We start from the raw sequence: 14627 nt of genomic DNA on the forward strand, positions 1-14627 counted from the left end.
GGCCAAGGTCGTCACAAGTTCACGGGCAGTGACTCTAAATGGTCACTCCGCACGGCTGGCTCTCCTACTCTGTTTCTCCAGTGGCCTTGGTTGTGATAATGATTTCAAACCTAACCCTTGGTCTTCCACCCCGTCCTCTGCGCCTGTCTCACATTGGCAGTGACTTGCTTCCACTCCACTGGGAAAATGGAAACCATCGGAGGAGCCTCCCTGGTCTTCGTCTGCCGAAATCTACAAACCCATCTCCCCTTCTCTTTGGCCTCCCCGCTCCTCTCAAAGCCAGCTCTATCTTCTGAGCTCTGCCCCCTCCCCCCCCCCTTATTTTATCAGGGACTTTGCTCCAGGGTAATCCTTTTCCTCTGTATCACCTGGCCCTCCCCTCCTAGCGGTCAGGACCATTAGCGCAGACTCGGTTTTGTAGCCTCCATAGTTGGAGGAAACGCTCCCGTGACCCTCGTATTCCCTTCCAGCCAACACTCCAGCTTTCCGCTTGCCTTGGCACCAACACGTTCTGAAACGTTGCCTATGATTGTGTTCTCCAGTTCACTGGCTCCCATTTGCTGTTCCACCCCTTCCACTCCAGCTTCCAGCCTCTCTCTTCCACTAAGTCTGCTCTCAGCAAGGTCGCCCGATGTCCCTGTTGCAAATCCAGTGGATGTTTCTCTGTGCTCAGCTCATTCGGCCTTTGGGTCACATTGCACACAGGTCAACTCTCCCTCCGTCTTGAAACACTCTCTCCTATTGGCTGCCTGACCTCTGCTACCTGGCTTCCCTCCTCTCTCCCTGGCCACCTGCTCAGTCTACTGTACCATTCCTCCCTCTCTGCCTAGCTTCTAATACGGGAGCCTACCCAGGCTCAGTCCCTTCCCTCTGTTCCAGTGGGAGCTGGAAACCAGTATAAGTCACACGGTAGCCTAGAGGTCCAAATGTCCCTGAGGCTGCCCAGACTCGGGGGAGGGGAACAGTCTCCAACTCTCAATATAGGAGCAGAGCATTTGTGGCCATCGTCAACCCACCGGGCTAGAAACCCAGAAGTCCTGCTCGGTTTCTCCCGTCTCCCACCCCCCATCTGCTCCCTCAGTAAGTCCTGTCAACACCCCCCACCCCCCACCCCCGACAGACTGGGTCTCAGATAGGTCCACTTCTCTTGTCTCCACGGCCACCAGCCTCGTTCAGGCCCCAGCGCCTCTCGCCTGGTCCCACCGTTGCCTCCTGCCTGGTCTCCCAGGATCCATTTCTGGCACGAGGTCCACTGTTCTCGCCGGAGGGGCGCGAGTGGGGTTTGCTGGTGTGTGTCACATTATTTCAGTCCCCAGTGACATCTCTCCAGTGATCAGAAGTCAATTCAAGCTCCTCGCTCCAGCCTGGGGGCCCTCCCAGGCTCATCTCGCCCCTCTGTCCTGCTCCGTCACTGCCCTGCGGCCACGCCGGGCTTCCTTGGAGCAGACCCACCTGCGCCAGCCCTCAGCGCTCTCGCTCGCGCTCCTCGCCTTCCTGGGACACCCCCCCCCCCAAGGCTCCTTCCTGTCCTTCAGGTCTCAGCTCACATGTCGTCTCCTCCCCTAGACCCCGCTGGCCACCACGTGACTCCAGGGTCCTACACCGTGTACGCATGTAGAGAGTGCGTCACTCTGTGGAATGACTTACGGAAACGTTCGTTTGCTCGTTTACGTGTCCGTGTTCCGGTTAGAGTGAAGACTTCGCCGCAGAAGGACCTGTGTCTGTTCGGGTCCACCCTGAGCTCTCAGCCCCGGCCACAGAGTAAATGACCAGCACATGTAAATGACCAAGAAACAGTCATTGAGTGAAGGAGAAAATCCGACGGGACGGCATGCCACGGCGCGGTACCACGCACTTCCACGTGGCCCGGAATCTTCTCTGCGAAACCTGCAGCCTGCTACGGCAGCACAGCCTGTCACACAGCCCCGAGGGCGGGGCTTTCTGTCACACAGTCCAAGGGGCCCCGGGAAGGCCAACATGTCATGACATGGCCCCACACGCACAGCACGAGGCCTCGCTTGGATAGCCGGGCATCACCACTCTCAGCTCTGGACATGTCCCGGCGGACCACAGCGGGCCACAGAGGACCCCCAGCCTTAGCCGGAGTGTCCTCTGGGACCCAAGCATCGAGCCCCAGGCCCCAAGTGGTGGGCCCTTGGCCGCAGACCTGGGTTCAGCAGAGCACAATGGGCCTTTGTCTTCCCAGAAGGCCCTGCTCAGCCTGCAGAGGAGAATGGCCCATTCTGAGCACCCGGAGCAGCTGTGTAGTGGGGGGTGAGGGTAGCACTGGACTGGGGAGAGGAGAGGAGGCCTGGGCCTCTGCTCTGCTGTGTGACCTTAGGCACGTCACTGTCCCTTTTTGCTTGCACCTCCCTTTGTAGAAAGAGAAGAGCGTGAAAAGGCCTCTAACAGTCATCCGGGTACCGATGGGAAACCAAGGCCCAGAGAGAGACAGTGTCTACCCAGGGTCACAAGTTACGGAAGACAGAGTTGCCACCAAGCCCAGGCCACCTGCCTCCCAGGAGGCAGAAGGGCTCAGAGGGTCTTGCTGTGACTCTTCACCTGGCATTCTGCCCCCAGGCCCTGGCAGCAGAATGAGACCGAGAATGAGGCACCAGGAAGGGGGGGCATGGAAAAGGAAAGTGAGGCTATAGCACCCACCCAGCCCTGCCCTTTTTCTCTCCTCTTTGGCCAAGGAACCCAATAAGTCATGAGATTCCACTGGGGTGGGCTGAAGGTCAAAATGAGTGATGACAAGGGACACCCCCCCCCCCCCCCAGCCATGCTCTTGGCTCTGCAATCTTCCCTGGCTCTGGGTTCCTGCCTCCTGGGCACAAACAGGCAAGAACGGGCAGAGAGCCCAAGCCCCCAAACAGACACAGACACCTACACAGATACACAGACAGCGAGACAGGCACCTAGCAGATAGGCGGGCACAGACAATGACAGTCACACAGCTATACCCACGGACACACAAGCCAACAAGCACACAAATACTGGCAAAGAACACACTGCCAACAAATAACCAGACGCATGACCGACACGCAGGCAACATCCAGACACACAGACAGCACACACATAACAGAGAGACAAGCGGACGCAGACAGACACGCTCAAGCAGAAACACCGCACAAGCACAACGATTCAGACACACACACACACACACACACACACACACACACACACACACCAAAGATTCACATGGGAGGCCCACAGGGAGCGACTGCGGGCAAAGGACGAGCCAGCTGTCCAGGGCCACAGCCCAGCCCCCAGCCCCAGAACCCAACTGAAACTGGCCCACGGAAGTGGGTGCTGTGAGTATGAGCCCTTCTGAAGGCAGCCTCCATCTCCCACCCCGAGGATGTGCCATTAACAATACCGAGGGGCCCGCCTTGCAGTCGGATGAATGGAGGCTAGACACAACCAGGGACTTCCCAACTAGGAGCGTGTCGAGACCTGTAGTGGGTGACTAAGGATGGCTAGAGGGATAGGAGCCAAGTAATGGCAGGTAGGGAGCCTGCATTCTGGCCGCCAACGGGCAAGTCTGTTCTGAGCCTCGGGTTCCCACTAGGCTTGGTCCTCCCAGGTCCCTGCAGGGAGAAGAGCCCGCTCCTGGCGTGTCCCTGCTAGTGCAGGGGGCCCTGGGACATTGCTTTCCCCCACCACCACCCCGTGCCCTACAGCAGGGTGACTCCCTGCCCAGTGCGCCCTGGCAGGGGGTAACCCAGTTACAGATGCCCGTTGTCCTGGTCCTCTCCCCACCCCCAGGAACTGGCCAGCTGAGGATATCCCTGGGCTGGGGGAGGGGTGTGGAGTGGTCAGAGAGAGGGCAAAGGGAATCCCCATGCCTGATGTTCCCCCTCTGTGGGCAGACTGTGAGGCGCGGGTCTGGGGATGGGGGAGTCTGTCCAGGTGTCATCTTTCATCCTCCCTGCCCTTAGAGTCCCAGAGCCAGGGACCCAACCTGCTGGAAGAGGGGATTGCGCAACAGAGAGGTGAAAGGTGATGGCGGGCCTGGCGGGACAGAAGCCCCATTGTTTGGGGCCCAGGCCAGCCCGGGCAAAGGAAGGGTTTATGCCCCAGGCAGGAAGGGGGGCTCTGTGGGGGGCACCAGCTGCCAGAGCTCTTGCCCTTGGGCCCTGGAGGGGGACAGGTGCCAAGCAGGACGCCCTCAGGGTTGGTAGAGGGGGCAGTGCTTGGCAAGGTGCCCGGGCAGCCTGAGCAGGGCAGACCCAAGGAGTTACGGGGCAGGGAGGTGGCCCCCACCCCACACCCACCCCACCCCCTCGAAGGATGAGCCGGCAGGGTCCTCAACCATCTTCCAGATTCCAGTCATTCCTGGGAATGGAGGCGGCTTGGGACGGCCCCAAGCCTGGGGGGTACTATGATGGAGGGTGGGGGGGGTATGACTGTTTTTATTACTGAGGGGTTGGAGAGGTTCTTAGAGATTTTTGCTGCCCACACCCTCCCCATCGTTTCCCAAACTTAGCTCCAAAACTCAAAACTCGGAGTTCCTCCGCCCCCAACCTTCCCTTCTCCCCTGGAGCCCTCAGCCAAGCGGTGAAGCCCACTGGGAAGTCCTTACCGGCGTCAGACCACAATCCTTTCAGCTTCAGTTGGAGTTCCGCCCCCTAAGGGAACCGCTGTCACAGGTCCCAGTTCCAGAGTGACAGGGCTCCTCCAGGTGTGAGCTAGTGGGGCCCCTCCTCCTGCAGCCCGGCCGGCCCAGGGCGGCGCTGCGGGCGGGGCGGTACAAAAGGCGGTCCCGCCCCGCACTCCTCGCTTGACTTTTTGAGTGTCCCGTGGTCGCCGGAGCTGGGAGGCGGAGGCGCGTGGGGCAGTGTGGGCACAGCCTGTCACCAGGTAGGGACGCTCCCCTGAGCAGAGGGGAAGGGGTGTCTGCCAAAGGAAGGAACAGAGAGGAGGAGGCAGGCGGAGGGAGCAGGGAGGGCTGGCAGAGAGGGAGAGTGGAGGGGGGAAGAGGGACACAGAGGAACACGAGCCAGGGGGACCCGTGTCGGGACTGGAGGTTGCAAAAGGGTAAGAGGGACCCAGATAGGAGAGAAGAACTCCGTCCAAGCTACGGGTGTGGAGCCAGGGGCACCAAAATCACCACAATCCCCACCTCCTGTCCTTGAAGGTCCCCAGGCAGGTCAGGGAGGAGCTCCGTTTCTGGCTCAATCCCCTTCCTGCCCGGGGGCACAGGAATCAGGGTCTCCGACCCTGCCGAACCCTCGCTGAACCCCCTTGGACTCAGAGCCGCAGGAAGCTGGGAGATCAGTCCCCAGGGTGCCGGGGAGTCTCAGCTGCCCACCACCTCTGACCCCTGACATCTGCGCTCCCTGGGCCCAGGAGGCACCATGTGGCGATGTCCACTGGAGCTGCTGCTGTTGCTGCTGCTGGCTGGCGAGTCGGCCCTGGGTGCCCGGCGGGGTCGTGGGCGCCGCGAGCTAGCGCCAGGCCTGCACCTGCGGGGCATCCGGGATGCGGGCGGCCGGTACTGCCAGGAGCAGGACCTGTGCTGCCGCGGCCGCGCTGACGACTGCGCCCTGCCCTACCTGGGCGCTACCTGTTACTGCGACCTCTTCTGCAACCGCACCGTCTCCGACTGCTGCCCTGACTTCTGGGACTTCTGCCTCGGCGTGCCACCCCCCTTTCCCCCCATCCAAGGTGGGCACCAGACGGCCAGGAGGGTGGGTCGCTTAGTCAGCCCCAGACTCAGCAGGGCTCAGAAGCAAGGCTGATGCATTGACATTTCCAAGGGAGGCTTTGTAGAATCTGGGAGAGACCCCGCCCCACTGTCTGCACCTCTGGGAAGTCCCGCTCTGGTCTAACTTGAATCTCTCCAGCAAGACTGAAAAAGAGAAGATCCTCGGTCAGTGGGATTCCCAGCTGGCCCAGGAGAAAGGCAGCCTCCTGCCCTTTCTCCCAGTCCTGTCTCAATGCCAGACAGGGAAGGTGCTGGCCCCGCCCGCTGACTCACCCGCAGGCTGATAAAGCCCTCAGGGGTTGGTCAGGCTCATCTTAGCCATTCCTCTGCCTTTGCTCAGGATTCTCTTACGGGAGGTGGCTGGTCACGCCTGGGAGGTGGGGCGAATCTGTTCCTGCTTTCAGCCGGTGTCACCATCTTTCCCCTGCCCTTGTCCCTGTCCGACAGAGGAATCATTTGAATCCCTTCCCCCAGTTCTGCAGGCCTGTGGGCCTGGGTTGTCATCCCAAAGTGCTGTGTTATCTTACGGAAGTCACTTGCCTTCTCTGGGCCTCGGCTTCCCCATGCCCCTTCCACTCCCCATCTCCAAGTTTCAAGTCATTTAAATGGCAAAGGATCTAGGGAATGTTGTGGCTGGCGTCCAAGTGAAGCAAGAGGGATCCAAGTTGGGGTCACTGAAGAACTTCCCAGGTAGCAGTTGGTATGTGACCGACCCTGCCGGAGAGGACTTAAGAAGTTATAGTTTGAGTTTAGTTTCAGTGAGGGCTGGGCCATATGTGTGTGTGTGTGTGTGTGTGTGTGTGTGTGTGTGTGTGTGTGTTTGGGAGGATTCGGGACACCTGACTTCTGAGGACCTGGCCCTCTTGTCTTCTCTGGTCTTGGTTCCACTTCTCTTCTCTTCCCTCCCCCCAGGATGTACGCATGGGACTCGCATCTATCCAGTCTTGGGAACCTACTGGGACAACTGTAACCGTTGGTGAGTGTTTGGGGCTTGGAGGGGCCTTGCCTTGTGGACCCCATGGCCTACAGACATGGTTCCAGTTCTGTCCCTGTCACTTACTTGCTGAGCTTCTGTGTCCTCGTCTGTAACACGGGGATTTTTACCCTGACCATGTCAGCTTAGAAAACAACATTCTAACGGCATTCCCCAGGAGCGGTCAGCCACGGATGCCTGGCTCCAGGTGTGGCCCCTGAGCTGGGAGCGGTTCCCTGTCCCTCCTGGCTTGGGCTGGGCTACTGCCCCTCCCAAACTTTCTCGGTGTCACGGGAGAATCCGGAGAAGGGGGCGCCAGGAAGGAAACCTCTGACTGCAGCATCCGCTGCCCTGGACGGGATGAGGGTCAGGGATGGCTGAGCTGGAGGCCAGCCAATCTGTAGCGGGGGGCCTTCCCTGGAATGTGGCCCCCCTCCCCACCATTCCGCAAGGGAGGGAGGATGACGAGGGAGGGAGGGTGGGAGGATGACAGGTCAGGAGTGCCCCCTACTCTAGTCTGAGTCCTGAGTTGGGAAGCCAAGAGGGGTTGGGTAAGGAAGCCTTGAACGCCTGATCAAAATAATGGGGACCCTGTGGCTTTGAGGAGGCGGCCCTGCACCCACTCCACCCCATGCCCTCTTTGCCTGGGACTGAGAGGCCCCAGGGAGGAGGAAACTTTTTGGAATGCATTACACATAAGCTGTTTCCATTGCCTCACCGTGAGGGGTGCTGGGTCACAGTGAGAGCGGGGACTCATGAGATTCGGCGTGCATCTGGCTGAGAGAGAGTGTGTGTGTGTGTATGGTGTGAGTGTGTGTTCATCACGCATGTGTATTCAGAAAGCTCAAGCACGCCTGCATGACCCTCCTGCTCCTGGTAGGATGCCTCTGGGCATGGATGGGTTAACCTCTTTCCCACTCCTATCCCTGGGGCCTGGCTGCCCTGGGCCCCTCTGGAATGCTGGGATCTGCTGCCACCAGCCCAGTCTAGACCTGCTTGGGCAGCCCTGGGGGCAAAGGGGGAGGTGGCAGGAAAGGAGTGACCAGCCCACTGGCCCGCACTGGGTGGCTCGGTTCCCTGTGCTTGACACCTGAGCGAGGGAGGGTGCGGGGCAATGTCTGTGGGCCTTCCAGGCTGTGTGAGACCTCGAGGAATGCTTCGAGAGTCAGAGAGGGAAGGGGAACGTGAGGAGAGCCTCCCCTCCCACGCAGCCTCCGCCAGCCCTCCCCGAAAGTGCCCCCGCCCACTCCGGGGACTGAAGAGCCCGGCCATACTGGGTTTGTTCCCCTTGAGGCTCCTTAAAAGGCAACAGGGGAAGCAGGGAGCTTCGCATCTTGTAATAGCAGAGTTATGAGCTTGTAAAAGCACCGTAGAATTTGCAGAATTCCCTGCTCATCGACACCTACTGATGAAAGACCTACTATGTGCCAGGCACTGTGCTGGGCCAGGTGGACACAGATGGGGCAGAGGGTCCCTGTCCTTGCAGTGAAGCTTCTGGTCCTAACGATGAAGGAGGCCCCACACAAATAAACATCTTCCCACCTGTGACGGGTGTGACGGGGGAAGGAAATAATGGGGGATCCTGGTTTAGGGTGGAGTGGGGGCAAGGGAAGGCCCCCCAGGAAGGGAGATGGTTATGCTGATACCCGGGAGGCGGCCAGACAAGGAGGGAACAGGGGGGACCAGCTCGTGGGAAGGCTGGGAGGTGGGACAGATCTCACCGCAGCTGGAGCTGTGATGTGGGGACAGAAGCCCCGAGGAGGTGCAGGCCACGTCCATGGGTCTCATGAGCGGTGCTGGAGCCACTTAGAGGCACACAGCCTGACAGACGGCGTGGAGAGATCTCTGGGGATGGACCGCGGGGTATGCCGTGGATCGCAGAGAGGGGCAGGGAGCCTGGGTAGGAAGCCGTTGCCATGGTCCAGGTGACAGGTGAGAAGGGACTGGAGGAGGGGGGTGGCAGTGGAGGGGTGAGAGGCAGGTGAATACAGAACCTTGCATGATGTGCCTTCCCAGGATCTGCTGGCGGCGGGCGTGGCAACTGGGGGTACACCACAGACCTCGAGTTCTGGTTTGAACCCCTGGGTGGACAAGGAGGCGTGGCCTGAGTTGCGGATGTTAGGGGAGGAGCAGCCCTGGGGAAAGGCAGTCTGGGCCATTTCAAGCTTGAGATACCCCGGGAGGAGATGTGAGGAGGCCGGGTGGATAGGAGTCTGAAACTCAAGACACCGGGAGGCTGGGGGTTCCCGGAATGGAAACACTAGTCGCAGATAATGATTCTCGAGCACCCAAGGTGGGCCAGGCCCCGTGCTAACGGCTTTACAGGCTTTTGTAAAGCCTAAATCCTGGAATTGGGGGGGGGGGGGGGGGGGAGGGATGATTCACGTCCTCAGGGTCACATGACTCATCAGCGAGGGTCAGAGCCCAGGACTTGAATTTCAGGAGCCGGGCTCTTAGTCACTTCACGACACTGCCTCGGTCACTCATTCACCCAAGAAATATTTCGTGGGGTGCCTACGATGTGTTGGGTTTAGTTTTCTAGGCACCGAAGATACCAAACAAACCCTGCCCACCGGGCCCTTAGTGTCTATGAGGAAGCAGGTATCAAGAGCGCGAATAGCGAACTATACAGTGTGTCGGGTAGCAACGACACGCTAAAGAGAAAATGAAGCAGGAAAGCAGGAGAGGAAGGCGGCCAGGGCAGGCCTCCCCGAGCAGGTGACTTCTGAATAAAGACTTGGAGGAAGTGAGGGGTGAACCTTGGGAATGTGGGAAGAAGAGCAGCTCAAAGGCCCTGGGGCAGGAGTATAGCTGTTGTGAACAGTCAGGGGAGCAGCCTGGCTGGAGCCTCAGGAGCCAGGACTTGGAGGAGGGGGTCACAGAGGGGACAGGAGGACAGATCATGCAGGGACAATCTTGTTAGCACGGCAGGGACTCTGGCTCTTAGCCTGGGGTGAGAAGCCAAGAGAGGGTTTGGGCAGGGGGATGACATGATATGACTTGGGTTGAACAGGGTCATCCGGCAGCTGTGTTAAAAATATACTGAAGTGGGGGTGCAGGGCAGAAGCGGGGAGAACAGTGGGGAAGCCGCAGCAGAATACAGGGAAAAGGTGACTGGCCCATGATGGCTGCAGGAGGAATGAGACGTGGTTTGGATTCTGAATGTGTTTTTAAGGCAAAGCCAACAGGATTTGCCCATGAAGCCGATCAGCACGTGAGGGAAGGAATCAAGGGTGACTCCCAGGCTCTTGGCCTGAGGTTCAGGAAGGATGGACATTTTCCACAGACCATAGGGAGAGCAGGCGTGGGAGTGGGGGATCAGAAATTCAGTCTGGGATGTGCTGTTAGACACCCCAGTGGTGATACTGTGTAGCAGCAAGATTCCTGGATCTGGAGAGATCTGGGCAGCAGATATAAACTTGAGAACTATGAACTTGAAGTTGACATTGAAAGCCACCAGGTTGAACGGGATCACCTAGGGCTTCTCCCATAACCGCTGGCACAGGATCTCAGGCGCATGGTGACTTCTGAGGCTCCCACCCTTCAGAGGATGCCCAGCCCCCCTCACCTCTTCCTTCCCTCCTGCTCTTCTAGCACCTGCCAGGAGCAAGGGCGGTGGGAGTGTGACCAGGAGCCATGCCTGGTGGACCAAGACATGATCAACGCCATCAACCAGGGCAACTACGGGTGAGAGGCCCTGGAAATGACCCCACTGGGCACAGTCACACCCTCACCCAGATCTCATGCACGTGGATGCGAAGCCAGTATGCACATCTCCCACCCACAGGCACCTACCTCCAGGACCCCCAGCCGTGGCCGGTCTGTGACTTGCATCCCTTCTCTTTCAGATGGCGGGCTGGGAACCACAGTGCCTTCTGGGGCATGACCCTGGATGAAGGCATTCGCTACCGCCTGGGTACCTTCCGCCCTTCTTCCTCTGTCAGCAATATGAACGAGATTCACGTAAGTCCATCCTTGCCCACAATCCTGCCGTCTCCCCATTGCTTGGGACCCCAGGAACCCTGGCACGCTCCTTCCTGCTCCTCCAAGGGCCTGGGCCTAACCCCCTCCAACAGGCTGTGTGTTCCCGGACAACTCACTCACCTTCTCTGGGCCTTAGGTTCCTGCCCGTAACTGGATGTGCTAGCAGGAAGGCTCGATGCTCAGATTCTGGGTTTTGTGGTCCCCGCACAAGCCCCTTGGTGGCCTCTCCAGCCTGGGAAAAATGCTATTCCTTCCAGTACAGCTGGGTCAGGCCCCAAGGGGCCAGGAGGTCACCTTGGTATTTTGGGAAGGGAAGGACAGATAGTGCTCTGGCTAGAGAGCCAGAATTCTCGGAAACCAGTACTGACTCTGTAGAACACCGAGGGAGGAGGGGGCTTCTCCCTTCCTACCAGTGGGACCCTCTACGGGGAGAAACGGAAACCAGACCTGAAACAGTCGCAGGGTGAGGAAGGGGAACTCCAGCAGGTCAGGGCTGGGCCACAGGCTGCAGGGTCTGTCCCTCAGTGGTGGGCAGGGAGGAGGTAGTCGTGGGCCAGAGCCACCCTCCCCCTGCAGAGGGACTTGGGCTCAAGGCTAGGGTGACCAGACCCTGCCCCTGCCCTCACTCCCCTGGGCCTCTGCTATTTTCTGCCTCCTGCTATTTGCCTTGGCCGCCTGCCCGGTCACAGGACCTTACTCCTTCTTCCCTCCCCTGCCCTTTAGGGCCTGAAGCCCAAGGTCCTGGTAGGAAGAAGGAAGTGTCAGATCAGAAGGTGCAGAGGAAGGACAAGGCAAGGGTTAAGAATGGAAAGTGGGTGACCCTGGCCTCGCCCCTTCCCTGCTGGCCTCATCCGTACAATGGGACTAGTCACCCCCACCTGACACAGGGGAGGCACTAAATGGTGCTTGGGTCTTCCACGCAAGTCAGTGTGGAGATTGCCAGAATCCCTCAGCAGCAGGAATACTCAAGAACAAACCGCAGAAGGCCCTGGACTCTCGGGGGCCCTTCAAAGCCACAGGCCCCTGAAGGGTCGGCCAGGGCAGAGGCAGGAGGCAGACGGACTGACTCTTGCTTTGCAGACAGTGCTGCGCCCCGGGGAGGTGCTGCCCACAGCCTTCGAGGCCTCTGAGAAGTGGCCCGACCTGATCCATGAGCCTCTGGACCAGGGCAACTGTGCAGGCTCCTGGGCCTTCTCCACAGCAGGTATGTCCAAGGGCGGAGGCTGGCGCAGCGCGAAACGACGGCCAGGCCTGAGCCCCCTGACGGCCCTTCTGCCTCCCCCACCAGCTGTGGCGTCCGATCGCGTCTCAATCCATTCTCTGGGCCATATGACACCTGTCCTGTCGCCCCAGAACCTGCTGTCTTGTGACACCCACAACCAGCGGGGCTGCCGCGGGGGGCGTCTCGATGGGGCCTGGTGGTTCCTGCGACGTCGAGGGTGAGCTGCGGAGGGTGTGGGCAGGGAAAGGGACGTGAGGCCGGGGCCTCGGGAAGGCAACCCGCAGGAAGGGCCCGGGCCATGCTTCTCAGGCTCACCGCCCTTGCTCCCTGCTGCTTCTCCTCCAGGGTCGTGTCTGACCACTGCTACCCGTTCGTGGGCCGTGAGCAGGACGAGGCTGGCCCGGCACCTCGCTGTATGATGCATAGCCGGGCCATGGGTCGGGGCAAGCGCCAGGCCACCGCCCGGTGCCCCAGTAGCCACGCCCATGCCAATGACATCTACCAGGTCACTCCTGCCTACCGCCTCGGCTCCAGCGTAAGTTCGTGCTTGGTCGAGGGGGCAGAGGCAGGGGAGCCGGGAGGCTGGCCAGAGGCTAGAGCCTCAGCCCTGATGGCTACGCTCCTCCCCACTCCCAACCCTCCAGGAGAAGGAGATCATGAAGGAGCTGATGGAGAACGGCCCTGTCCAAGGTAAATGCCCCTCGTCCTGCCTCCTGGTTCCAGAAGCTTGTGTCTGCTGGAGACTGGGCGCAGCACAGCAGCACGAGTGGTCTGTGTAGCACCGAGCAGCAGACCCGCTGGGGCTGGGAGTCAGGGGCACCTGTGGGGGGCACTTACAGTCCTGGTATGGGTCTGGGCGTGCAGCTCCAGACCTGTGCTGACGGGCTGAGCCGGCCCTACTCTGACCTTGGCCCACAGCTCTCATGGAGGTCCACGAGGACTTCTTCCTGTACCAGGGCGGTGTCTACAGTCACACACCAGTGAGCCTCGGCAGGCCAGAGCGGCACCGCCGGCATGGGACGCACTCGGTCAAGATCACAGGGTGAGGGGCTTGGGGGGCGGTGGAGGGGATGGGGCAGCAGGGCTTTCACCAGGGGCTCTGAGCCGCCCTTGAATCCCTGCCACCGGGCTGCAAAGCCCCCTGTCGAGGAGGAGGAAAAGGAGGAGGTTCTCGTCCGGGGTCGCAGAGAGAGGTGGGGGCCTTTTAAGGTTTTCTAGGCGCTGTTCCTTCCTTTCACACTGGGATGAAATAACTCCCTTGAAAGACAGACACGGATCCCAGGGGTGGCTCAGCCTCTCTCCATCTCAGCACCTACCCCAAGTCCACCTGCCTCACAGACTCCCCCCCGCCCCCAGTCCTCAGTTCCCCGCTGGCTATACCCAGAGATGTTCCAGTCAGTGATTCCAGTTGTCCAACCATCAAATGTGGGAGCGTGGCGCCTCCAAAGTACCCCTGTTCTGGGAGTCTCTTCCTTGTGGCTCCTGGCACCCACCTCTCCCTGGCTCCCCAAGCAAGGAGGGAGGGAAGGCAGATGTGTGAGGTCCCAGAGAACTGGTCCCCAGGATGCAGAGCCCTGCAGGGAGGCCCAAGTTCTCCCCCTTTTTGCTCACCCCCTTCGGTTACCCCTTTGGTGCCCTCCCCCGACAAGGGTGCTAGAACATAGACTTCCAGAGGTGGAGGCTGAGGGAGGGAGACAGTGGTCTGGAAGCGGAAGGCCCCTGGGGTTCCAGCCTCTGAAAGCAGGTGGAATCAGCTCCCTTCTCCCTCCGTGGCTCTGCCCCCACCAGGTGGGGTGAGGAGACGCTGCCCGATGGAAGGACGCTCAAATACTGGGTGAGTCCCTGAGCGGGGTGCCCTGCGGCTGCTGCCTCCTCCCCTCCCCCCATCCCAGGGCCCCCCTCACCGCCCCTCCTCATTCCCAGACGGCGGCCAACTCGTGGGGCCCAGCCTGGGGCGAGAGGGGCCACTTTCGCATCTTGCGCGGCGCCAACGAGTGCGACATCGAGAGCTTCGTGCTGGGTGTCTGGGGCCGCGTGGGCATGGAGGACATGGGGCACCGCTGAGGCCCTGGCACCTCGCCGGGCCAGCCGGCGGAAGAACCCCTGGGGCGGCGACACCGCCCGGCCCCTCCCGACGCAGCTCCGGGCGCAGGCGGGCGCCTGGGGTCTAATCCCCGCGCGGGTTCCGCTGACGCAGCGCCCGGCCTGGGAGCCGCGGGCAGGCAAGGCTGGCGGAGCCCCCAGACCTCCCAGCGGGGACTGGGCAGGGCCTGGCCCGGGAGGAGCGGGCCTGCAGATCCCAGGCCCCGGCACCCCCGCTCAAGACCACTGAAGCCAGGACACCCCCAAGTCTCCAGCCCCACCACCCTATCCCACCCCACCCTTGTACTTTTATTCTCCAAAGATATTTATTTTTCTTTTCACTGTTTTTAAAAATAAAAAGAGTATTGATAACTGTGGTACCTTGGAACTTTGGGGAGTGGAAAGCCAGGCCAGAGATGGTGTGGCATATGGCTAGACAGCAGAAAGGACCGCCTGAGGCCTTGCTGGTTGGCACGTGTGGGTAGACTAGAAATCTTAGCCTCCATTCAGCCCTAATTGCCAGGGACCCTGGGCGCTGACCCACTTGGAGGTGGGGCATGGATGGCATGTCCTTTGGCCCCTAGAGAGACATGGGCCCGTGGGAACCGCCTTTCAGACGCTGAGTCAGCACTGCCTGGTGGGGGGAAGCCGTACCC

The 14627-nt window shown here is 60.4% G+C and overlaps 2 protein-coding genes across 7 annotated transcripts in view; one reads left to right on the forward strand and one right to left on the reverse strand.

Moving 5' to 3' along the window:
- The window catches only part of LOC103666456, a 9903-nt gene extending 5233 nt beyond the window's left edge, over positions 1-4670 (reverse strand). For 4 of the 5 annotated variants that reach the window (XM_040619168.1, XM_040619167.1, XM_040619166.1 and 1 more), the window contains exon 1: positions 1648-4231. In XM_040619168.1, coding sequence (XP_040475102.1) covers positions 2459-3370 — 912 coding nt within the window. In that variant the 5' untranslated portion in view covers positions 3371-4231 and the 3' untranslated portion in view covers positions 1648-2458. Of the gene's footprint in view, positions 1-1647; positions 4232-4585 lie in introns of those variants that run through there. The other variant, XR_569504.2, reaches the window with a different exon arrangement.
- Positions 4671-4777: 107 nt separating this feature from the next.
- On the forward strand, positions 4778-14343 carry TINAGL1 (tubulointerstitial nephritis antigen like 1). Of its 2 annotated transcripts, XM_040619163.1 has the most exons (12): positions 4778-4863; positions 5353-5670; positions 6623-6686; positions 10278-10370; positions 10532-10646; positions 11748-11871; positions 11956-12106; positions 12235-12424; positions 12534-12579; positions 12808-12931; positions 13678-13723; positions 13813-14343. In XM_040619163.1, the coding sequence occupies exons 2-12, from the start codon at positions 5361-5363 to the stop codon at positions 13951-13953; spliced, it is 1404 nt and encodes a 467-aa protein (XP_040475097.1). In that variant the 5' UTR covers positions 4778-4863; positions 5353-5360; the 3' UTR covers positions 13954-14343. The 2 variants fall into 2 exon arrangements, with proteins under 2 accessions (XP_040475097.1, XP_040475098.1); XM_040619164.1 differs by lacking the exon at positions 4778-4863 and having other exon boundaries at positions 4994-5670.
- Positions 14344-14627: the final 284 nt, after the last annotated feature.

Source organism: Ursus maritimus, unplaced genomic scaffold (assembly GCF_017311325.1).
Source record: "Ursus maritimus isolate PB19 unplaced genomic scaffold, ASM1731132v1 scaffold_32, whole genome shotgun sequence".
NCBI lineage: Eukaryota > Metazoa > Chordata > Mammalia > Carnivora > Ursidae > Ursus > Ursus maritimus.